This window comes from Vipera berus (assembly GCF_964194415.1).
Source record: "Vipera berus genome assembly, chromosome: 1".
Lineage (NCBI taxonomy): Eukaryota > Metazoa > Chordata > Lepidosauria > Squamata > Viperidae > Vipera > Vipera berus.
The window spans coordinates 34,108,914-34,135,208 of NC_138202.1; the positions used below are offsets into that span (position 1 = coordinate 34,108,914).

At 35.8% G+C, this 26,295-nt stretch overlaps 1 protein-coding gene across 2 annotated transcripts in view; it reads left to right on the forward strand.

Moving 5' to 3' along the window:
* Window positions 1-26,295, forward strand: part of PPP1R13B (protein phosphatase 1 regulatory subunit 13B) — a 70,354-nt gene that overhangs the window by 40,985 nt on the left and 3,074 nt on the right. The window contains exons 5-17 of one of the 2 annotated variants that reach the window (XM_081338675.1): window positions 8,160-8,261; window positions 9,771-9,945; window positions 11,294-11,490; window positions 13,234-13,398; window positions 14,457-14,637; window positions 17,851-17,952; window positions 19,709-19,872; window positions 20,116-20,617; window positions 21,733-22,490; window positions 23,313-23,450; window positions 23,540-23,673; window positions 23,826-23,992; window positions 26,085-26,284. In XM_081338675.1, coding sequence (XP_081194801.1) covers window positions 8,160-8,261; window positions 9,771-9,945; window positions 11,294-11,490; window positions 13,234-13,398; window positions 14,457-14,637; window positions 17,851-17,952; window positions 19,709-19,872; window positions 20,116-20,617; window positions 21,733-22,490; window positions 23,313-23,450; window positions 23,540-23,673; window positions 23,826-23,992; window positions 26,085-26,284 — 2,985 coding nt within the window. The remainder of the gene's footprint in view (window positions 1-8,159; window positions 8,262-9,770; window positions 9,946-11,293; window positions 11,491-13,233; window positions 13,399-14,456; window positions 14,638-17,850; window positions 17,953-19,708; window positions 19,873-20,115; window positions 20,618-21,732; window positions 22,491-23,312; window positions 23,451-23,539; window positions 23,674-23,825; window positions 23,993-26,084; window positions 26,285-26,295) is intronic. The other variant, XM_081338676.1, reaches the window with a different exon arrangement.

Sequence of the window (26,295 nt, forward strand, 5' to 3'; positions counted from 1 at the left end):
TTGTTTTAGTAATCATACTTAGCTGTGAAAATAAATGGTGAAATAGAAGAAATAGTACTACAATTTTTATTATATTTACATTTGGAATTGTACAGATTTCTTATGGAACATTGTCAACAATTTAGCTGAAAAAGAAATAATGTTGTTATGAAAATATGTGAGGCATGTAAATGCTTTATAATGCCTGCAGCATTAAATTTAATCTTATGCTGTTTTGAATGTCTGTTTTCTGAGATTGTGTCACCTTCATAAACATTGCATTAACCACAATGTTGGAAAAACAAAAATAAAGTAAAGCCTATGGTATTTCAGAATCTTTTAATAATCATCGCAGGTTAGAGCATATCAAACTAGAATGGCTTTGTTTCCTCTTTAAACATTCAGAAAAATCCAGTTTCACAAGTCACAATTAAAAGGAATAGTATTTATTTATAGTGCTTAATGAAACATTTCTATTATTCATAATTGCTTTTGAGTGATGAATTATAGTAAATACAACATTCATATTTTGGTTTGCTGTTCTTTCCAGTTTCATTAAAAGGAGAATGGAAACCATTTCATCACTGAGCAGTCTTCAGTTTGTAGTAACTTTTGTATATTTCACAGTGAACCAATGTGCAGTCAGTATATCTTTTTTCTATTTGCTATAAAATTAGATTAAATTTCTTACAACTTTGGAACTGATTATCGGTTATTAAAGAGAAAAATGCATTACATGTTTTGAAATATTTGTCACAGAACCAATTCATGTTCTTTTAAATGGTTCATTAAGAAGTACAGTCTGATATACAGAGGAAGTGACAAGAAAAATATTCAAGATTACTTTGTTTTGATTCTCTTTGGTATAAAAGGGGGGGTAGAGTTTGGGGATTTCAAAGTTCTATTAAAATACCCTATCCAGTTGAGTTTCTGTAGCTCTTGTGTTGTTTTGTCCTGGCCTATCTGGCAGAGCTGAAAGTATCATTATTCTCTATTCTGGGGGTTCCCAACCTGTGGGCCATGGCCCACTATCATGATGTGGCCTATTTGCAACTGGCCCATGTGAGTGGCAGGTTTTCGCATGCCGCCGCTCACACAGATGAAGCTGTGTGTGTGCGTGCGATGGCTTCCTCTTGCACAAAACCATCCCCTCTTCCCCCCTCTCCTGCCTCACACTGGGCCACCAGCCCGGAAAGGTTGGGGAATGCTGTTCTATTCAACGCTTGTTTCCAAGTCCAAGCACTTTCCAATGCTGTCTGACCCTAAGCTGCAAGACTTGTCTAGTGGTCTTGAAGAACTGCCAAGCAAATGTGGGGAGCAAGAGTTTGTTCTGTATTTGGTTTCTATAGGACCTTCCTATCCTTCACAGTTAGGAGAGTAGAATAAATCTGATAGGAGAGGTGGTGTAGAAGAATACAAAGATGTTCTTTAAGAAAGAATGTGAGGGTGGTTATGTAAATACCAGGTCAACCCTGAGAAAGATTGGGCTGAGAAAAAAAAAACCTCACGATTTTCCTGCCCTGATTTTCTTGGGTACAAAAGCGGGCAGGGAGAAACTTGTGTCAGGTATTAAATATTATTATAACCAATGACATAGAGTTCTAATAGTTCCTGTTCTGCCCCACCTTGAAGGGCTGACAGTAGCAAACTGAATGAGCACATACAATTGAATGCACAAAAGAAAATGCCTAACATATAAAAAGATAATTTATTTTTTTCTTAGCTGGACAATTCTGACCTACATCGTTTGAATTGCAGCTTGGATTTATTCATAAATTTAAATCCTTGGATCTTTGTATCCAGATTTCAGTATTGTTGTTGTTAGTTGCGAAGTCGTGTCCGACCCATCGCGACCCTATGGACAATGTTCCTCCAGGCCTTCCTGTCCTCTACCATCTTCTGGAGTCCATGTAAGCTCACGCCTACTGCTTCAGTGACTCCATCCAGCCACCTCATTCTCTGTCGTCCCCTTCTTCTATTGCCCTCAATCTTTCCCAGCATTAGGCTCTTCTCCAGTGAGTCCTTCCTTCTCATTAGGTGGCCAAAGTATTTGAGTTTTAGCTTCAGGATCTGGCCTTCTAAAGAGCAGTCAGGGTTGATCTCCTCTAGGACTGACCGGTTTGATCGCCTTGCAGTCCAAGGAACTCGCAGGAGTCTTCTCCAGCACCATAGTTCAAAGGCTTCAATTCTTTGGCACTCAGCCTTTCTTATGGTCCAGCTTTCACTGCCATACATTGCAACTGGGAAGACCATAGCCTTGACTATACGCACTTTTGTTGACAGGGTGATGTCTCTGCTTTTTAGTGTGCTATCTAGATTTGCCATGGCTTTCCTCCCAAGGAGCAAGCGTCTTTTAATTTCTTGGCTACAGTCCCTATCTGCAGTGATCTTGGAGCCCAGGAAAATAAAATCTGTCACTACCTCCATTTCTTCCCCATCTATTTGCCAGGAATTGAGAGGGCCAGATGCCATGATCTTGGTTTTCTTAATGTTTAGTTTCAACCCAAGTTTTGCACTCTCCTTCTTCACCCGCAACAAGAGGCTCTTTAGTTCTTCTTCACTTTCTGCCATTAGATTTCGGTATAGCCAGCAGCATATTTGCACAGATAAAGATTTTAATCTATTCTCTCAGGGAAATTTCAGCAGTTCTTGATTGGACAGCCAAAATACTGATTAGGGTCAGTTGTAAAAAGCATATGACTTCCTTGTTATAACTACTTCATTGTCTGCCTTTCTATTTATGGGCACAGTTACGTACAGGTTATAATAAATAATAACCTACATGAACTAACACCAGATTATTTGAAATACTATATTTTCTCATATGAACCTTATGAAAGGGACTTTTCTTTCTGCCTTCCTATTATCTGAGGAACACTTAGAAAGCTATTCCCAGAACATGGAGATTCCTGACAAAAGAAAATAATATATCCTGCTGCTGGCAGCATTTTTTTTCTTCATGCTGGGTTGGGCATGTTAACTGATGCTGCTGAAATTGTATTTAATCTATAGCTAGTATTATTTTGGTAATGTTTAATTGATTTGTCTTTTAATTACAACTTTGCTATTGCCCACAATTTAAAGCAATGTTTTAGTGAGATGGTATAGTACTTTTTATTATAAATAATGGCATAAGGAGAACTTAAGTGACGTTTTTTATAATTAACCACATTTTAAATTATATTGCTAGATGAAGTGTCCAGTGTCTATGTATATGTAAGGCCTATGCCTACCTTGAAAAAAACGTTAAAACTTTAATGACTTTAATGAAGTTTAGTTTAATGATTTAATTGTTTAAAGCAACAGTATCTTTTTAGGTTTTTGTGGAGGCCTAAAAATATCAGAGAAATGCTATGCTCCTATGAAGTGCAAAACATTTCTTCTGAATCATTTTTGAAGTACACAAAGCCCTGATAAATGACACTATCATTAGATAAATGACACTAGATCATTAGATAGCAAGCTTTATCTTCACTGTTGGATTTCTGTATCCAAATATGTTCCCTTTTTATCTAGATTTAGTCAATCTATTTTTGCCATAAAACTAAGTTATTGCTATTGTAAAATTTACATTTTCCTTCCCAAATGGATTCAGTGATCTTTTGAACTAATTTTAAAAATTTCAAGACAGAAATGTAGATGAAACAATTGACCTGGCAATAATAGTATGTTAGTTTCAACTGGCTATTAAGTAACAATAGCAAGGGTTATGCATCACACAAAATCCAAACTTTGTAACTACACATATTAACATGACATGTGAATTTAACCTACTAATATGGGTTTTCTAATTCAGAGCTCCCCAAACTTTCTGAGTTGGCGGCCTGGAGGCACTTTAGGAATTCTAGTATGGCATGTCCTACTGGTCCCCTGTATTACCTTATCTTCCCAGCACCTTCTTTTCTTCTTAGCCATTGTTGTCTCTGATAAGTCTCAAATTAAGCATATCTACTTCTGCTTCATTGACTATGCTAAAGCCTTTGATTGTGTGGATCATAACAAACTCTGGCAAGTTCTTAAAGAGATGGGCATACCAGACCATCTTATTTGTCTCTTGAGAAACCTATATGTAGGCCAAGAAGCAACAGTGAGAACTGGACACGGAACCACTGATTGGTTCAAAATTGGGAAAGGGGTCCGGCAAGGCTGCATACTGTCACCTTGCCTATTTAACTTATATGCAGAGCACATCATGAGAAAGGCAGGGCTAGATGAATCAAAAGTTGGAATTAAGATTGCCGGAAGAAACATCAACAACCTAAGATATGCAGATGATACCACTCTAATGGCAGAAAGTGAAGAGGAACTAAAGAGCCTCTTGTTGCGAGTGAAGAAGGGGACGACAGAGAATGAGGTGGCTGGATGGAGTCACTGAAGCAGTAGGCGTGAGCCTAGATGGACTCCAGAAGATGGTAGAGGACAGGAAGGCCTGGAGGAACATTGTCCATAGGGTCGCGATGGGTCGGACACGACTTCGCAACTAACAACAACAATCCTCATTTTTTCATTGTCTTCCTTCTCCTCTATCCCTTTCTCATTTGTCTATCTTCTTTTCCACCGTCCCAACAAACCAACCCTGCATAGATCAAAATATTTCTTTTCATTGTATGAATAAATAAAAAGCAAGTCCATTGCATTCTGGACATGAAACATCAAAATCATGCACATTTGGGTTTCAGTTTGGACAGACAAAATCAGCTGTTCCATACATGGATTATTTTACAGATCTATATAACAGATTTTAAACAGATATGAAAACACCTATCTTCAAGATTCCAGTCTGCAATTTATTTGGTACATGTGTTTCTTCATATACCGCTGCAGTGACCAAAATTTGAAGATTACAGGTTGATAAGCACGATCACATGCCAGGGAACTATATATTATCATATTTCTGCTTCACAGTTTTTTAAGACTGCTGCTTCTAATACTGGTGTGCATAGAAACTTAACTTTGGGAGTTAAGTGTATATCAGCTGATCATTTTTAAATAAGTGAAGATAATAAAGCATATGGGCACTTTTGTTGAATAACATAATCATTTTAATTATGATATCTAACTTTATTTCTGCATCTTTGTCACTGGGATATGATAGAACTAAAAATAAAGTGAGACTTCACTCTCCATGTTTTCAGTAGATGATACTTGGCTCTAAACGATTCCTCAGATGTAAGAAGTTGAAGTATAAATAGTATGTTTTTATAGAAGTTTTTAATTCATAGGTTAGTATGGGTCAGAATTATATTTGAACCAGTTCTATTTTAAGGCAGCATTTCTCACTTAATAAAAAGAAGCCAATAGTTTGTTAGAAAGTGAAGCTCAAAATGAATTTTTGGAATGTGTGGGAGTAGTTATCTATGTATGAACATTGGAAATGCATTATTATTATATTATTTTCAGTGAGTTCCACAAGTGTGTCTTACATGTGATAGGCTCAGGTTTGTTTTGAAAAATAAATGATGTCATTCAGAGAACAACTATATAAGTAGTATGAGTACAATATTTAGTTATTTGAGCTCTCAGAGTTTAACAGGATTAGAAATATTTACTATTGTTTTCTTTGAGCTTTGTTTTCTAATAGAGGACTTTGGATTAGGAGAATTTGAGATATTTTTCAGCCATTTTATCTGAATTGTAACTGAATTAAAAAGAATTAGAATTAAAATCTTGAATCCTTTTCAGGAAAACTTGTATTACTTGAGAACAAATTTATTATGAAGTTATTTAATTTTCAAAGACTTAGCTGCCCTACTTTGATGAGCCAAACATACTGTTTCTGATCTTCAAAATTGCAGCTCTGAAGCTGAGCGTCTTTCTTGTTCTTCTACAACCTTCTTTTTCTCATGAAGAAAGAAGAAACAGCCAAGCATAATGCTACAGGTTTAAACCTTTGTTGTTGTTATTTCTGTTTTGTTCATATACCAATCCAGAATAGTCACTGATGGTAAAGATTTGTCTAAATACGTAGAAAGTATATTTGTGTGTAAAAGGTTATTGTCATTATTTGCTGTTACCATTGTTGATAGAAGGTGAAATGCTATATTTTGGAGATCTGTTATTTTTAGCCTTTCAGTATTATGGAATGTATGCACTTAACTGTAATATTTTGGGGGAAAAACTAAATTAAACTTTCTTTAATGTCTTACTGATTTTTGTATGAGAAGTTGAGTTGGAACTATATCCTAGTCATAAGTTAAACTTCTTCTTAAGGTGTCTGTGCAAAAAAACATATACCTTATTGAAAGAGTTCAGGACATGGCTCAATAGATCTGGACAGAAGTAACTTTCTTTTTACTGGCTAGTATTTTTATTTCCCTCAGCCTTTTTGTATTTTTTGTAGTTCAGATTCATGGATTTTGATATGCTTTATCAAATGTTGTAATATTTAAGCCATTAGGATTATGATGCATTCTTCTGAAGACTTTCTTTCAGTAATTGAAAGCTACATTGTTTTATTATGCACAATTATTTGATGGTAAAATAGTTGTAGTGATACTGTTCAACTGTGAAAAATAAAATAAGGTAATGAAAAAACATGTGCATTCATTAATCATGATACCATACTAATGTCAGATAATTTTGTTTGGTAGGCAGACCAGGCTAGCTTGAAATTCAGTCTAAAAATGGTAGAAATTCAACATTATTAATAGAGAAGAAAAATGAGTCTTCTGCTTTTTTACATGAAATTGTAAAAACAGAAATATTTACTTAGTAAATGTGTGATTTATTTATTTTTAAAAAATTAGTATGTTTTCCACTAATCAAAAAATGAAGCAACTTGATAACAGCAGCACGGTTACTGGTAGGACAATATTGGAAGAAGGATAGTTTGCCTACTATAGAAGAATGGGTACTTAAGGTATCAAATCTTGCAGAAATGTCTAAGATTTCTGCTTATTTGAAGGATCACTCGCAAGAAAGATATATTTCAGTTTGGAGGAGATGGATAGATTATATTCAGAATAAATATGGGACTAAAAAGTTCCATTTAGCTTATGAGTAGATTTTAGATTGTTATTAATCTTAATTGATATATTTTTGTTTAAGTTATTATTATTATGTTTTTAATAATTTGAATGTATTTATGTTAAAGGGGAGTTAAAGCACATTATGAATTTGGTTAATTTTATAATGGATAATCTTAGTTAGAATACGATTATTATATTTATAACCCTGTATTCAGCTCTGGGAAGTGGGGGGGTGAAGGGGGGTGGTTTGGGGTGGGTGGGTTTTGGGGATATGTATTGTAAAATTTTTTTTGTAAAACTCTTTAATAATAAAAAAGCAATGTGTGTTTGCTACAAATTTCATATTTTATAACCATAGAGTAGTATTATCATTTTTGCTATTTTTCTGTTAGTGGTATAAAGTACTAGACAACTATGAACCATTGGGTCATCCTTTCAGATATATTTCATTATACAAACAACAAAACGGAATGACAAAACGTGGACAAAGAAGCAATGGGAGTGGGAGTGACTTCCAACTTCCTGCTGGCTTCCCTATAGACTTTGCTTGTGGGAAGCTTGCAGGGAGCTTTGGAAATCACAGTCGCATGACTGGTGACGCTACAGTGGCTACAACTTTTCAAATACAAATGATGTGAAGATCCTTGAAATTTCAATTACATAGGAGTAATGGGACTCAGATTTTGCATGTGTTTCAAGTTATCAGATTTGAGGTACTTCAGAAAGGTTTGTGCAATGATGCACAGTTGGACTATTTAAAAGTTACAAACAGACCTGAAGAGTTTTAATAACACCCAGATTTTTTGTAAACCAATAATTTCTGTGCAGCATCTGATGTACAATATACTGTATATATACAGTATGTGAAATGTTTAAATATTTATTATTGGGTTTTTTAATTTGGGGGTTTTCTTTTTAGGATTGTTCTAGGATTTTTTTTAGTAATTTACTGGTTTTTGTGTATTTTATAATTGATTGTCTACTTTTTGCTAAACCTTGATGTGTTAGGTAGGTAAAAGCTATATTTGGTTTCAGGAAGCCAAATTTTCAAACATATTTCATATGTAATGTATATGTGTCATTTTGGAGCTCTGTTTTTTCTTGAGAACAAGTAATAAATTATAGCTTGCTTTTAATTTATTTCCACTGAAATTGTGTTATTATGTCTCTAGTGCTCTTCCTTTTTTACAATTGATCTTTTTTCCTTTATAGGTTGGAAATCCACGTGTTGAACTCACACTGTCAGAACTTCAGGATATGGCTGCTAGGCAGCAACAGCAAATTGAAAATCAGCAGCAAATGTTGGTTGCCAAGGTAAACTTCTATCAGACTTTGAAAATATACTCTCTAGAAGATTTTTTAAATCTGAGCAATACAGAAAATGATGTAATCAAGAATTGCTGCAATTCAATACTCTTTTTCCTTGCTTAAAATGCTGCTACAAGCGAACATCTGAAACTGACCTTATATTATACTCTTGAAATAAAAGTGGATTGGATTCTTAGTGAAGGTAGCATAGTTGGTAATAAGTGCACCAATGCAGCAAAAATGGCCAGGATATTTTATAAGGCAGCAGTTGAAACACAACAGACATTTTATAGCTAGTTTTTGTTTTGTTTTGTTTTATCAATAGTTCTTTGGTGGTAGTATGGCTTAAATTGCCCAGACTATTTATTTCATGTCTGAGAATTAACACCTCTGGTTCGTCCTCTTTTTTCTTTTGGCTGGACAAGTTTCATCTGTTTATTTGAGCTCAAAGATTTAGTATGGATGCTTTTAAATTAAGCATGGAATGCTCTGTGAATGTTAAGAATGATAAGAGTTTCCAAAGGTTTTGGAATAGAGGGATATATGAATAGGGATTATAAGAATAGAGAGATATGAGATTCCACTCTCCATTTTTTGGAATCATAAATAAATAGTTAAATTGCACCAATTGATTTCAGACTAATTAAATAAAAATAAAAATATATAATTACCAGTAGTATATGGTTTTAAACATGCTTATAGTACAACTAGACATGAATAGCATGTTCAGTTCTGGTGCAGAAAGAACAACCTATATTATGAAGGGATTGTAATGAATCCTCAGTGAGCAAAGATTATGGCATATTTAGTTCAGAAAAGGAGTAAATAAGTGAACATAATTGATATGTTAAAAATTGTTCATGGTATAGGCTATTTGTCTGAACAGGGCTGTATTTTATGTATTAAAATTCCCAAAAAACCCCTTCCAATTGTAACATAATTGATATATACTTTCATATTGCAGTATTTTAGCATAGGTTACTGAAAATATGTGCCGATTAGAGGATAGAAATGAATTTTAGTTTTTGTTTTGTGTGATAACAAAAAAAGTGCTATGAGAAAAAAAGGAAGCATTTCCTGCATTTGTTCAGTTTATAGTCTGTGATTCTAAAGAAGTGATATTTATCTTGCTTCTGATCTCCTTATCTTTATTTGTTTGTAATCCTATGATAGTCACTGTTTCCTTTAGGAAGTTGTGTAATGGAGTGTTGGGACCAGTTTTTCAGTGGAAGGAAGCATGTTCGAGTAGCAGGAAGTATGCATTACAGGAAACTTGCAACTATGTTGGAATGAATAATTCACTTCAATTCTTAAAGTGTATATGAGGTTTGATCTTCTTACAGGTTTGACAGGGAGTTATTTGTTTCTAGACTCAAAAGGAAAAAGATCAGCAGGCAAGAAAGCTGTTAACTAATTTAAAGACTGGCTGTCTCAACATGCTTTTAATACTAAGAGACTGGTAATATTTTTCTAAAAATAAGACAGCGTGATTACATGTTGTACTTGTTTTGATAGGAACAACGTTTGCGTTATCTCAAGCAACAAGAACGCCGTCAGCAACAGTCTGTGTCTGAGAGTGAAAAGCTTCAGAAACTTAAAGAACGAGTAGAGACCCAAGAGACCAAGCTGAAAAAAATCCGTGCCATGAGGGGGCAGGTGGACTACAGCAAAATTATGAATGGCAATTTGTGTATGAGTAATTTCTCTCCATTTCTGGAATGCTTGTTACTTGACTTTTTTGATCCAGTATTTGATTTAGAGATAGTCATGCACCGAGATGCCTGTCAAACTACTGTGGTACTTCAAATATGGAAAAACAATCATCTGAGCCATTTTGAACATGGAAGCCATTTTTGCTATTACACTTTTATTTTCCACCCCCCTCCATTTTTCATGATAGAGAGAACAACTGCTATATCAGAAGATAGCCAGGTTCACCTTGCTTTTCAGCACGCTGTGAGCACACACTTGATTAAGAATGAAATATAAAAGTTCATGTGTAGTTAAAACTGTTAAACTTGGTATGAATTGTCTGAGGAATGTAAGGCATTTATATATTTCAGTAAGCCAGGATTTTTTTTAAAAAAATGTGGCCTATTATGTGAGCTGTAATGATCTAGTTTGCATATAGCTCACCATGATGGAGATCCGACAGTCTTGCATCCTTTTAATCTTCCAGAAGGCACCCAATCTTGGCTCTTCCCACAGGTGCTGAGATAGGCTGAGGTCATAGTTCGATTTTAAAATGGATAACTTTACAAATGTTTTAAATACAGTAAATTAAATAAATATAGTTCTGATACATTATAGATGTACATACCCTGCTTATTCAAAAAAGAAAGCACATGATCAATCATATTCAAATCAGAAGAGTTATTCAGTATTAATATTTTCAATTTTTACTGTTTTTAGAGAATTTCTTAATACTATTTCTTTCAAAAATATTTACAAATGCATACACTGATTTTCTTAAGCCCTTAAGTATAAATGCAGGCTTGTTTGTTTATGACATTTATAGGCTGACATAGTCAGCATCCTACGCTTTGAACATAGAGCTGGACTGTATGATTTAGGGTTTAAGTTTTCCTGTCAATATTCTTAGCATCTCACATTTGACCCTTAATGCTTATAAGTCCTGATTATAGGGAACAGAAATAAATTGGACTATTTGTGTATTTAGGGATCAGAAAACGTATGGCATGAGAATACTATAATGAACTTCTGTCAAATTACAGTTTCTACATTTCTCATTCTTATTTTGCTCATAGAAATATAATACAAACCAATAAAGGATGATATTTGTAGCTCTGGGTTGACATGAGGAATCCTTGGTGCTCTTTGAGCTTGGTTGTTTTCTTGCAGATGTTTCATTACCCAAACTAGGTAACATCATCAGTGCTAGTCTGCAAAAAACTGCAAGAAAACAACCAAGCTCAGAGACCACCAAATGCAAAGATTGCAAGCATATAATTCTAAAGTGTTGCATGTAATCTCTGATACTCATTGATAATTCTTTTTTATTTTTATTTTAATTGTAGCTACTGAAATTGAACATATCAGCGCCATGTTCCAGGAGAAGCAACAAGAATTACAAGCTGCAGTGTTAAAAGTGGACCAGCTTACTCAACAATTAGAAGACCTAAGAAAAGGGAAATTGAATGGGTTCCAGTCTTATAATGGACAGATGACAGGACCTGCAGCTATAGAATTAAAAAAATTATATCAAGAGCTACAGGTAAATAATTATTAGCAGAAGTGTAGCCTTTTTTCTAGCTCCTTTGGTCTTTTAAAAGTCACTCATTTCTCTATAGCAAAATAAAACAAAAATAGAGAATCCATCAAAGTTGAACAGTACCCATCACTATGTTCACTACTAGTTCAGCCATAGACCATTTATTGGGTAACTCCCACAGATAATATTTGAGTTATGAGCACAATTGGGGCCAGAATTTCCATCATTGAACAATTTCGTCATAAAGTGTAATGGCAGTCTTGATTGCCATTCTACTCCCAAGATCACTTGACTAATTAAGCAAGGACATCATGTAGCTGCAACATGGGGAGAGGCAGGAGGAGTTCCAGGCAAGGAGACTGATGGGTGAGAGCTACAGGTGGGCAGGTGAGTGGGCTCTACAGAATGAGGTCATGAGAAAAAGTGCTGGGAATGATTTGCAGACTCCCGCTGGCTTGTGGGAAACCAGTTTGGAAGATCACAAATGGAATTGTGGGATGGAATACTGCAACTGTTGCAATTGCAAGCCAGTTGCCAGGCATCCAAATCACAATCACATGACCCCAGAGACACTGCAATGACCACAATTCTGAGAACCGGTCTTAAGACCCCCTCATTCAGCACTGACATAACTTTGAATGGTTCTTGAATTAGTGGGCATAACCAGAGGACTCCTTGTATCTCTGATAGTTTCTCCCATTCCACTAGATATAATAGGATGGGCATATTCAGGTCCCTTCTATGAAACTGTTATCTTGCAGAAATGAAAAGGTGTGCTTCTATGTCACAGTGCCTGCCCTGTTGATTGGGCACTGCCTCTTCCTGAGATTTAGATGATCTCATGTGTCTTGGCTTTACAGAAAAGGCTGTTAAACTAGGTTTTTTTCTCCACATGTCAGGGCCAGCATATTAGGAAACTTATTAGTTAGCTCCACTTATTTTTCAGAATGTGTTCCCCAGAATTTCATTTAAAGGCCATCTAAGGCTTTTGATCTAAAATCGTCAGTGAGACACAAGGATATAAGTTTAATATATATAGGAAAATGTGCAATGTATGCTTGCTACAAATTGCTTTTCTGGAGAAACCACAGGTCTTCAAATTAGGGGGAAAGGAGACTGTAGTCTAAAAATTACTTTAAATCCTGTTATGACATGCCTTTCTGCTCCTCCGTATATTCAGATCAAAAATAAGCAGAGAATAAGATGGGAAATTACACGCCAGCACTTTTCTGCTCACTCTGAAATGAGCTGAACAGTAGCAGTAGGACAATAGATCTAGAATGAGCTTCTTGATATTAGCTCACACAATTTAGGTAGTATTCTGACTTTGTCTGACTAGCTTAAAACCACACATATAGATTATTTTTGGCTTTTTTACATCAGACATATAGATTTCTAGCTCGGCAAAGATTGGTCTGCATGGGCAGACCATCTGATGGGATTTTATCTCCCTGCATAGATACCCTTTAAATGAATGAAATCCCCTTACTTTTCTCTCAGTTCCTGAAAAAGAAGGTTTAGGTTTGGGTGTCTTAAACAATAGTCTCTTACCAAACCACTGAGTTTCAGCAATTTCTGAGATACACATGAACTACTGTCATTTCATTTTTTAAAAACGAAACAAATTTCATACATGCATGTTTAGATCTTGTCTGGTGGATCTTAATTCTTTTCACATTAAAGATCTGAGAAATTTGGGTCAACTTTGAATGATAATTATGATTATTATTATTTTTTAAAAAATAGATTCGCAACAGGCTTAATCAAGAACAGAATACTAAACTTCAGCAACAGAAAGAACTTTTGAACAAACGTAACATGGAAGTGGCTATGATGGACAAACGAATCAATGAGCTACGCGAGCGCCTGTACAAGAAAAAAGTTGAGGCACGTCAAAAAGAAAACATCCCTGTAAGATAAACTATTAAAAGGGCCACATTTCAGTGAGTTCTGTAAAGCCCAATGAAATTCCATTTTTATGCAGCTGTAACATTCTAATATCTTGGAAATACTCTTTTAAGTTAGTGAGAAATGTATAACTTTTTAAAATATCTATTCATACCACACACGTGTGATTAAAAATGTGTTAAATGTGCTGGCAAATCTGGTGTTTATTTTTAGTATTACAAAAAAGATTTGCAATCAGTTGCAATACTATGAAACACATGACAATTTAGAGACAATGCTCTGTAATCTGAAAAATACTAATTCTTGCACAGAGCGCTCTTATAATTAGAACAGTAAAATAGAAATTGTATTTACTTTTTTATTAAATGTACTTGCCACCCATCTTGCCAAAGGAGAAATGATCTCCTCCTCCTCTCTTGATTTTCCTATCAGCTACCTATTAATATTTCTAGCCACATCCTTCTTGCTTAAAACCAGTAGAATGTGAGTGGGAAACCTCTGACCATCTATATCAGGGGTGTCAAACTGGCAGCCCGCAGGCCGGATGTGTCACACGCAGGCCACTCCCATCCCCACTATGCAAAGGCAAAAAAAATGTGATACATCACGTGACTTAATCGAGTTTGACACCCATGATCTATATCTTGCTGAACCACAATTTGCAGAACCTTCAGCTGTTGTGGCAATCATGAGAGAAATCTATCAGGAGTGCTTTTGTAACATATGAAAGGCTACAGTTTCTTCAAACTTGCAAATGGAAGAAAATGGATTATATCTGAGATAATGTCTGATCATTCTTTCTATATTGAAGTAGACAGTGAATGATTTAAGGTTTCCAGAACTGAAGGCATTAATATTAAGCAATAAAAATTATAAAAATGTGCCTGCCTTTATCATAAAATCATTTAAAAAAACATGCTATCTCTTAAAATGTCCAATATGATTGAGATGAAGGAAGTGGAGTAGACGGCACTAATTACTTTTGAGCTTCAATGAAGCAGTTCTAGCTTCTATTTTTAAAAATGCATATTAACCCAACTTTTGGTTTGTTATTTTTTTAGTTAAATCGGATAAATGGAACGTCCTCCCCACAGTCATCATTGAATGCTTCAGGCAGAGTTGCAGCAGTTGGGCCATACATTCAGGTTCCTAGTTCCAACAATTATGCTGTACCACTTGACCCAGTAAAACCACAGTCCCTCACAATTACTACTAGCACAACTCATGGAAGGTCCAAATCTGGTAAGTAGCTCTTATTGATTCTACTTCTTTTGTGCAGAGGGAGATGATAAAGGAGTATTTCTTTCAGATGGCCCTCTATCTCTTGGGATAAAATATTGAAATAAAACAAAATGGCCCCTGCAACTTTCTTTGATTTTAATAATCTTGAGATAAATATCTGTCTTATATTTCTATTTGGTATCTCTATGGATTTTCTAGATGTGCAGTATTATGCAATTCTGCTATGAAACGTTAATTGCAAGAAGCATAGAATTAAAAACTTAAAACATGAATATTTTTTCAAAAACAGTAAGATTGCTGTTCAGTCATGTCTATATTTATGCATAAGCTTTTTTTTTAAAGTTAACCTTTTTTTCTCCAGTAAATCAAAAACAATTTCTGAAAAGATTATATACTAAGTATATAAAACAACTTCATTCAGAATATATCACATGTCACATTTTTGTCCCTGTAATTTCTGGGGTGGGATTGTTTTTTTTTTCTTTTTACCTGTCTCTTATCATTTATTTTTGAATTTTTATCCATAACCTGTTCTTTCTCTTCTTTTTATTTGTGAGCATATCTAATTATTTACTATAGTTACAAACTATAGTTATGGTAGATAAACTCCAGGACTATAGAAGATTTCTGATTTAAGCATTATAATTGTATTGTATTGTATTCTCTTATATCAGACATGTCAAACACAAGGCCCAGGGGCCAGATTTGGCCTGCAAAGTGGTTTCATGTGGCCCGCGAAGCCATCCTGGAAACAGTAAGGGAATGGCCCCCACTGCCCCCACTGCCTTGGCCCTGGCCCAGAGACCCTCCTCCTGCCAGAGACCCTCAGATCTGTCCCACTCCTGCCCAGGCCCCCATAGGCACCCTTGATGCAAACGATGTAGAGCTGGCCACGCCCACCCAGTAGGCCATACGCACTCTAGCCACACCCACCCAGTAGGCCACGCCCACCCAGTCCATACCCACCCGGCCCCCTGAGGGCAACCGCAATGCTGATGCGGCCAATGAAATTGAGTTTGACACCCCTGTCTTATATCTTCAATCTGCTACACACAATATTCACTCAGCATCTATTTGTTCTAAAATTGTGCATTGTGAATTTGTAAATTATTGACAAATTAAGAAATTCTAATTTTAATATGGATATGTGAAGTTTTATATACAGATACATGTTAAACAGAAAAGAATATTTAGAGGTTTTGTAATATCCACCTGTGTATTTTAGATAAATGTATATATGAGTTTTTGGGAGGAGGAAAGAAGAGAATGATTCAGATATTTCAGTGATTAGCAAACCTTAATACTCTCTTTATATATCTAGAAGAAACAGAATAGCTTGTTAACATTAACGGATTCAGCTTTCAAAATACTGGGGGTAATCTCTGTCTCCAAAGAAACATGAATGCATGCGTTGTTCATCTCAAAAAATGCTTTTTCAAAAGGCAACTGGACTGTTTTTTCCTTGAGGAAGAAGAACAAAACGTTTTGTTTCTCATCCAAGAAATAAAATGTTTTGTTCTTCTTCCTCAAGGAAAAAACAGTCCAGTTGCCTTTTGAAAAAGCACTTTTGAGACACTTTTGGGACTTGGATGATTGAGATCTCCGTAGACATGCATTGTTCATCCTACCTTTACTTATATGCTCTGCTGTGTTCAAGCTAAACAAATGATGTAATTTTAGGAATGTTTTAAACTAATCTTTTTGTAAACCCTAGATGCCTTTCTAACTAGAATAGTTTGGGGATTTTTAAAAAAAAATAATTAAATCAGGAATAAAAGAAAGTTCATACTTCCATTCTTGATCTCAGTTATGAATTCCACTGGTAGTTTCAGAAGGCAGGTCACCCATACCAAAGGACAAAGAAAAATAAAGTTTTCAAGAAAAATGTGTGGTTTTTTTGGAAGCAGTGCAAAAGGGCTCTGTCATTGTCTTCTAGGATATTTTCCTCAACTTCTTAATCTAGTTATAACCGTTAAAATTTCTGATAGTGTCTTCTAATCTAGTAATAATGAAGTTTTAACTTTTTGAGGTTGACCATCTGTTGCCACATAACTGGGCATCAATAGGGCAAACTATTTTTCAAACTGAAAAGGCCTTGAAACTGCTTTGTCTTAGGTTTATTGTGTGTGACTATGTGCATATGTCTTGCATGTTATGTGTGAATCGTCCCATTTGGCACATTCAACAAAAGAAACTCCCGGCTCTTTAGGATGACCAAGAGTGTAGCTTTATTGAAAAATCCGGTCTAGGCACAGCAGAAGCAAAGTCAGTTCTGGGAGTTTCCCGCAAATGCCCACATAGGTAAAACTCCTTTTTCCCCTCCAGGCCACCCACAGTTCATAGTTTACCAATTGAGTTCAGTTCTTTTGTTTTGGTAAAAACTGTCTGTGCCACTCAAACATTCTTCATAACTTGACCTTGGCGGATAACATCTTGCTGGCAACAGAAGGCTGGAGTGCATTCCACAGCCTCCCCCTTCCCTTAGGAATTCACCACCCTTCTCCTGTCACTGGCAAACTGCAAGCAAAGGCAGGCAACTATGGAGTCAAGTTTGACATTATGAAAATGAGGAAAAAATTCTCATAACTATTACTTTAATTTTTTTCATATAATTAAATTAAAACCTGGAACTACACCAGTATATAGCTTGTATTTGAATATATTGGATATTACGCTCTGTAGTTTATGGAATGCAGAAATAACTGACTTGATTCATCTTTTAACATTCAGTCATTTTTTGCAGTAGGTATTCTGCTCTTGTGTCTTGCTAATAGGTCTTGGAATTTTAGTAAAAAAACAACACATACTCCACAAGCCAGAATTCTGCCTTGTCTCTATCCTACATTTTAATATATATTCTGATATTGACTATGAAACTTTCCAAGGCAGATTTTAAACTATAGACTGAGGTCACTTCTTTTAGATATGTGTTTAAATTAAAGCAATCTTGTCAGCATAATTTATTTATATTTATTGTATACATTCATATACATAAAATATATACAGTATTTGTCTCCAGAAATTGATTTCAGGGTGGCTTATAATCCTATGTGAGATTTTTTTACATGTGAAAAAAGGTCTTTAAATATGGAACATACTTCCTCATATTAGGCAGGCAGGCATGAAGTCAAGGTGATTGTTGTTGTAATGGTGGGGCGAGGGGGGGGTTGAGTGGGTAGAGAAAGTTGATTTTCTGATTCTTTGTACTACTAGATGATGGTAATAGGTGGTCATGGACAGTATCAGACCTTGATGTCAGACCTGAATGCAGCTCTACATGGTATCCAAGAAACAAAACTAATCAGTTTTGGAAATGTATGTTTTACAAACCATAATATATTTAAACCAAATATATTCTTCAATGATTTTTAACTCTCCAATCAAAAATCAAGTCATTTTATTCTCAACTGATTACTTTTCAGCATGCTAAATTTGAATATAAATCTGTAACATTTAAAATTCTAATATAAATTGTAATATATTGTTATTCCATTTTTTGCATTCTAGTCAGCTTCTTGAAAGGTTTATGTTTCTGAGAAGAGATTTAATTAAAATAGGATTTCTGAGAAGAGATTTAATTAAAATAAGATTATTTAGTAATTGATAATATGAACATTGGGTGATTGAGTAGAGGATCACAAAATGGATATTTAATGACACAGATTGAAAATCATGCTCGTGCGTATGTATGGGAGAAAAATGTAGTTATTGTCAGACTATCAAAACTAAAAAAATACATATTTTAATGGTATAGAATTTCTCTGCAGTAATGCTACATTCTCATTTATTAACTAAAAAGTATGGCTTATTCCAGCTTTAATTTAAATAAGTTAAATTAAGACACAGAATGGTATATTCTAAGTTTCATCTTCAGCAGAATGTTTTCCTGGAATTCAAATACAGTAGCATGAATAAGTTTGTGAGCAATGGTGAATATGGGAGTTGCTTGTTTTTAGAATAGAATGTTTATCCCAAACATACCCTTCAATCTCTGTGTGTATGTGCATGGTCTTGCACAAGCTGAGTATAAGGATCTACTGTTTCTTCTGCTTCTTTGCACAGTTTTTTTTCTCCTTAGTAATATAATAAGTTATTAAACTTGCATGCTGCTGATTTGGGCACTCACAACAAAGACATTACAGTAAAACTGATAAAAGATAAAGATAGAAGTTAAACATGGCAAGTGTGACAGACAGATGGAATGAAGCAAGAGGTCTCCCTCTCTTCTTCCCCAAAGGTCTGAGTGAAGAGCTGGGCCTTCATGGCTCTTCTAATAACATCCTAAGACTGACAAAGGACCAATCACGACTATAATTTTGTAACAAAGAATCAGAAAAATTATATGAAACAACTTAGATTCAAATTGTGCAATTCATTGTGCAAAACCACTGATTATAAATGCATTAACTGTTTTGTCCCTTTTAAGAAATGACCATAGGAGAGAATTTCAACATGTATAGCTGATTATGATAAGAGTTGCTTTTTTATCAGCTATTAATATGCTTCAGAAACTGTGTCTTCTGAATGTAGCCATTTTAAATAAGTAGTTATTTTCACATGGATATGTTATAGCCTCTTGTAATTTGATCATGGTATGGAATAGAACAGTGCATAAATAATGAACCTTTAGAATTAAAAGTACACCTGTTTTTTGACTTCTCTATTATTACTTTTATTTCCTTAATGTAATTTGAGCCTTGGTGGAGCAGTGGGCTAATGCCTCCTTAAGTAACACCAGCTGCCTGCAATTAGTGCAGGTTCGCATCCCACCAGGCTCAAGGTTGACTCAGCCTTCCATCCTTCCGAGGTAGGTAAAATGAGGACCCAGATTGTTGGGGGCAATTAAGCTGACTTTGTAATAATGCCGCTTGGGGGGTGTATGAAAGCCCTAATAAGCAGGCATATACATAGAATGAAGGCTACTGCTAAGCTTGTAAGCCGCCCTGAGTCTTCGGAGAAGGGCGGGATATAAATGGAATTAAAATAAAATAAATAAAAATAATTTTTTTTTCTAGATCTATTTGATTTATTCCACAAGCATATCTTTAATGAAACTTTCCTTTCTTTCAAGCTAATGATGGAACATGGCCTGCACTTAAACAAACTACTGTGGTAAAACCACCACACCTCTCTAATACAGACTGGAAGGAATCAAACATGGATGCAAATTTAAAACAAGGAACTATATCCAGTCAACCTTTGTCGTCTTCAGGATTAGGAAGTACTGATAAACTGGTGGGTTTTCCTTCCTTCCTTCCTCCCTCCCTCCATCCCTCCCTCCTGCTTCACATAATATTAAAAATTTTATTGCTTGTACAACTTGGTACAGAATCTATACAACTCATTTGTTAAAATGTTATACTATGGAGCTCCTTGGCAAAGTTTTATGCATCTTGTCATTAGATTTATATTTCAGTTACCTAGTTTTCAGTGTGGAATAGAGCAGTCTAACCAGCCTTTTAAAACGTTTTTTCCTAGAGTCTTGATGTGGGCAAAATGCCACCAACTATTCCTGGTGTAAATAAACAGTTGCCTCAAAACTATGGGACCTATCCAAGCTCTGTTCCTTCAGGACCAGGTTCCACTAATTCCTTGGAAAGACGAAAAGATGGCAGCCTGCCAAGGCCTAGTTCTACAGCAGTGAACCGGCAAAGACCTATTCCTTTACCACCCACAAGTGGCATTCACCAACCAAGTTCTTCACAGCAGATACAGCAGAGAATATGTGTGCCTCCAAGTCCAACATACCAACCTTCTAATGCACCATTATTTCCAGGCGGTGATAGCAGGCCTGATCTCCCTTTAACAGTGGCCATTAGGCCTTTCTTAGCTGAAAAAGGTTCAAGACCCCAGTCTCCTAGGAAAGGGCCTCAAACTGTGAATTCAAGTTCCATATATTCAGTCTATCTGCAGCAAGCAACTCCACCAAAGAACTATCAACAAGCTGTGTATAGTACGCTAAATAAGTCAGTTAAAGCAGGTAGAATAATTTTTTGCTACTTTTTCTGGCTATGCTTTAGAAGTTGCAACCCTTTAGGAATCAGACTTGGTTTGTGTAACAGTTTAATAAATGTGAACAGTGATTCTGAGATGTATATCAAAAAGAGATAAGATATGCACGTATGTCTGTATATAGTGGGGTCCTTGGTTCTCTCTGAGCTTGTTTTCTTGTAGACATTTCCAAACTAAGTAACATTTTTAAATTTATTTATATGTCACCTTTATTATTTTTACAAATAACTCAAAGTGGCAAACATATCCACACAACTGTGTGAGGCGAGTTTGGCTGAGAGAGAAAGTCACCCAGCTAGCTTTCATGCCTGAGGTGGGATTAGAACTCAGTCTCCTGCTTTCGAGCCTGGTGCCTTAACCCAGGGGTCTTCAAACTCGGCTCTTTTATGACTTGTGGACTTCAACTGTCAGAATTCCTCAGCCAGCGTGCCTGGCTGAGGAATTCTGGGAGTTGAAGTTCACAAGTTATAAAAGGGCCAAGTTTGAAGACCCTTGCCTTAACCACTAGACCAAACTGGCTCTATTAGTGCTAGTAGGGAGTGGAGTTTGTTCTCATTTCAGTGTATGAATATATGAAATAAAAAGACATTTTAATGTCTCTATATATGTGAGATAAAAAGCCTTGGTGAGACTTAGTTTAATTTAAAAGAGCATAAAAAGAAAGATCTAGAATGAACTAGGATTAAAATGTATCTTGACCCTCAAGGGGAGAAAAGAAATGATTACCTTTTTTTGATTTCTCTCATTCACACTTCTAAAAAGCACTTAACCTTTGGTGTGATTATTTGTTGTGATTCCTGCTTAAAATATGTCTTATCTCTGTTTATGTGCCTGTTGCGGGGGGGGGGGGGCTAAAATAAATCAAACATGGGAAATAATCAGACATGTTTGGCCTTATAATTTCTTTCTCTTTGGGATACTTCAATTTCTGAAGATTGTAGAAGGGATTGGAGAGTTATATATGTCTATTAGGAAATTTTACAAAGTCAACCACTGGCATAAGTAATTTTGATTTTTTTCATTTAAAATTATATATAATTCTATTTTACTTTTAACTGTCCCTCTCTTACCTTTTCTTCTCAGTCTATGGGAAACCTGTTGTACAGTCTGGCTCAACATCTCCTTCACCGCTTCCCTTCCTTCAAGGCTCTTTGCCTGCCAGTACATCACAGTCTCAAGCACCAAATGATATGAGTGAAAAAGATCAAGAGCAGGAAATCACTCCATCCTCTGGTGATAACAGTAATGTAGAAAACATTCCTCGTCCTCTCAGTCCAACAAAGCTCACTCCTATTGTTCATTCACCCCTTCGTTACCAAAGTGATGCTGACCTTGAAGCTCTTCGCAGGAAACTTGCCAATGCTCCTAGGCCTTTGAAGAAGCGAAGTTCTATCACAGAGCCAGAGGGCCCCAGTGGACCAAATATTCAAAAACTCTTATACCAGCGCTTTAATACCTTGGCAGGAGGAATAGAAAGTGCCCCTTTTTATGAGCCAAGTAACTCGCAAGATTTCATCGGTACCTTGGCAGATGTTGATAATGGAAATATGAACACTAATGGCAATGTTGAGGATCCAGTTGCAGTACCTTCTACTGTTCCTCTTGCTGATGAACCTTCATCAGATGCTAACGATAATGAACTACCTTCTCCTGCAACTGAGGAGTTGATCAGTGTAGAAACTATAAATCAAATTCCTGAGACAACTGAGGATGATAACAACAACCCTGCTGTGGCTCCTCCTGTTGAGCGGCCTCCTAGTCCAATACCCATGGGCAGTTCCCCAGATGATGAAGAAGTGCAGGTGCTACCTGTTCTTCCTCCTACACCTCTGCTTCCTGTGGTAAGTTACAGAAAAACAGGAATAACATATTTAAAAAACATATTTTTAATAAATGTGTTTTTAATTTGTTAATGCTTGTATCATTTTAAGCCATATGTCCTTTCTATAGCAAACTTCTCCAGTGGTGACTTAACATGTGGCTTGGAAGGCTGAAAGGATATTTCATCAGTCAAATAATGTTGGCTTGCTACAGCTTAACAATATTCCTATTTCGGCATCCTTAAATAGGTTGACAGGAAGTCTAGAAGTTTGCTGATGAGCCGTATCTGTCTTTTGTGAGTCATAAATTAGAGGCCATACTTCAAAACTTTCTGTTGTGGGTTTAAGTTCCACAATCCAATCATAACCAGCAAAAGTGGGTCATACCAATAACTCAACACATTTTTAAGCAGGAGAGAGAGAGAAATATAATAAAAAGCTGAGTCTCTCTGTAGTGGTTGAAGATTATTAAGATCCTAGAATAGCCCAAGTAGATTTTCAATTATGTTGAGAGACTATGGGGTAATGATTTTATACATACTTAAAAGAAGGTAAAGATCAAGTTGGAATACATCTTGTATTTGTTCTTGTTCATTTCTAGGTTCTGGCAGATTAGAAATGAAAATTAAATCTTAATTAGCTCATGGATAATGAGATAGTGAGTTGAGCGGTATATAAATTCAATAATGAAGAATGAGATAGCTCTGGATAGCGAGATATATAAATTTAATATATTTAATGATATATAAATTTAATAAATACATAAAATAAAATTTGGATTTCGATAAATTGAATATTATCACAATAAAGTAATTTAAAGATAACTCTCACAATGTTGTTCAGACGAAAAGGACCAACCTGAAGAAACCAGACTCGGAGAGAACTGGTCATACCTTGCGGGTGAAGTTCAATCCCTTGGCCCTGCTGTTGGATGCCTCACTAGAGGGAGAATTTGATCTAGTGCAAAGGATCATATATGAGGTAAGCTTGGAAATAGGATCAAATTCATCAGCTTTGTTTAATAAATAAACAAATGTATGTTTCATGTAGTCATGCCTGTTTTTTCCTAGGTGGATGATCCCAGCAAACCTAATGATGAAGGAATCACCCCCCTGCACAATGCAGTTTGTGCTGGCCATCACCACATAGTTAAATTTTTGTTGGATTTTGGGGTCAACGTTAATGCAGCAGACAGTGATGGATGGTATGGTATTAATATGGTATATTAATAACCCTTCTAACAATTGGAGAAGAAAAACTAGCAGCCAGATGCTAGTTGGTTTCATCTTAGCATATATATTTATATCCTTTATTTCCTTTATTTATATTGATTTTCCAGTGTCTACTTTGTTTCAGGACTCCTTTGCATTGTGCTGCCAGTTGCAACAGTGTTCACCTCTGTAAGTTGCTTGTTGAATCTGGAGCAGCAATTTTTGCTTCAACTATAAGTGATATAGAAACTGCAGCAGATAAATGTGAGGAGATGGAAGAAGGATATATTCAGTGTTCCCAGTTCCTATATGGTAGGTTTCAATGTTTCCCTGTAGAATTTGAAGATTCATAACTTAAATAATGTATCTTCTCAGCTCATTTCAAGATCTATATTAGTATTTATATTAGTACAAAAAATATTTATTTTGAATATTTGCGCACAGACATAAATTTTCATGAACAGTACTCTTTCTTATCTGAATTTGATTGTGTAAATGGAGAGATGAGAAACCTAAGTTCACTTGCCATCTGTCCCAATCTGCCCTTCAGATGTTAAGATTGCAGTACAACCCCCACAATATTGTCAGATGAAGAAAGCTTTTGTTTAGATTGGTCACTATAACAGTTGGTAGGAATAATAGTTCCTCCTCCTTTGCTCAGTACTTTGACTGGTGTTTAAGATTTCAGGTACCTGCCACTTTAAAATATCACCTTTACATAGTATGGCCAGTGGATAGACAGGACTTACTTATGCAAGTGTTATGTCAGTATGTGGGAGGGCTTAAATGAGAATGGAGAAATTATAAAGCAGATGGATATATTCTTTTCCCATATTCATTTCTATCCTTGAGGGAGTTTGGCTGTAAAGAAATAGGAAATATAGTCTTTTTACTGGAAATGAGATCTGATGAGATCTGATTTTAGGAGACATTTACTTTGCTCTCATCACTGGGTTGTATTTTTAAGACTTATCCGGGTTAGAAACAACTGCATCGAAGAAAGATCATTGGAATTCACTTCTCCAATCAATAGAAATTTCTTCTCTGGGCACCAAAGTATTTGCACTATATAATACAAATATGCACTAATCAGTGCTTTTATTGTAAAACAAAAAGGTGCCGGAACTCACACGTCATACAACCTGCCTTGTCTACCCTACAAGGTTCCATCCAAAAAAGGTGCCAGAACTCCATTCTGAGCGTTCTGTGACAAAGCCTTGGCACTAATCATGCCAAGTATTAAGGGAAGAGGTGGGTTCTTTAGAGCAGCAGTCCCCAACCTTTCTACCTCTGTGGACCAGTGGAGATGGTGGGAAGGAAGACAGGATGGTTCTGCACAAATGGAGCTTTGAACGTGTGTGCATCCACTGTTTGCACAAATGGAGTTTCATGTGTTCATCCGCTCGCCTTTTCTTTTTTTGCCTATTACTCAAGTACTCTTGATTTCTTAGCAATTTTTGATACTATCAATCACAGTATCCTTCTGGACCAACTGCAGGGGTTCCAGTGAGTATTGATGGAGACCATATTTTTAGCCCTTCGTATGTGGGGATCCTTTCCCCTCCCTTCCCGTTTAGCATCTACATAAAGCCACTGGATAAGAGCTTCTGCCATTTGGGGGTTCAGTATTACCTAGCTCTGCATCTCAACTCTGAGATGCATGGTTGAGGCTATCAGTGTACTCAGTTTCTGGAAGCTGATCAGGTCCGGAAGGCGGAGAATAGACTTCATTCAATCCTGATTAGACATAGTGACCATTATAGATGTTGGCTGGAACTGCATTTCTCCATTCAAGACTGGTGTGCAACTTAGGGTCCTTCTGAAATTATAACTACTGTTCAAGTAGCAGGTGGATTATTGCAATGTAATCATGGGGCTGTGCTTGAAGATCACCTGGAAATCACAGCTGCTTCAAATATGGAATAGGGTATAAATAACTGAAAGAATGTTTGTCTCCATTTCTGCACAATTAGGGTATTTCAGCAGAGCGGTTGTATTCCAGGTCCCCTACATTAAACCTCTTCTTGAGGGCCAAAGGAAACAAGATACCAATGTTTAAAAATGATTTTTATTGTTTATTTTTTACTGCCAAGAGTCAGTTGGAGTTTATACATCACCCAGAGTCCATTAGAGTTGAAGATTTAATAAAGTCAAATAAATGAATAAATAATGCTGCTGTTATTTTTGCTGATGAAGCAGTGAAGTAGGGATAGGTTATAATTATGCAAACTTTACATTTTTGTTCCTACTGGCCAGAAGCAAGGGATTTTATATTTATTTATTTATTTATTTATTTGATTTGTATACCGCCCTTCTCCCTAAATTTATGATTAAATTTTAATTTCATAATTGAAATTATAGTTTCTAATTTCAAATTGTTTTTTGTTAAAACATTTGTTAACAGGTGTACAGGAGAAGTTAGGAGTCATGAACAAAGGCATAGTTTATGCACTGTGGGATTATGAAGCTCAGAACAACGATGAGTTGTCATTTCATGAAGGAGATGCACTTACAATTTTGCGACGCAAAGATGACAATGAGACAGACTGGTGGTGGGCTCGGCTCAATGACAAGGAAGGCTATGTGCCTAAAAATCTCTTGGGGGTAAGTATGAT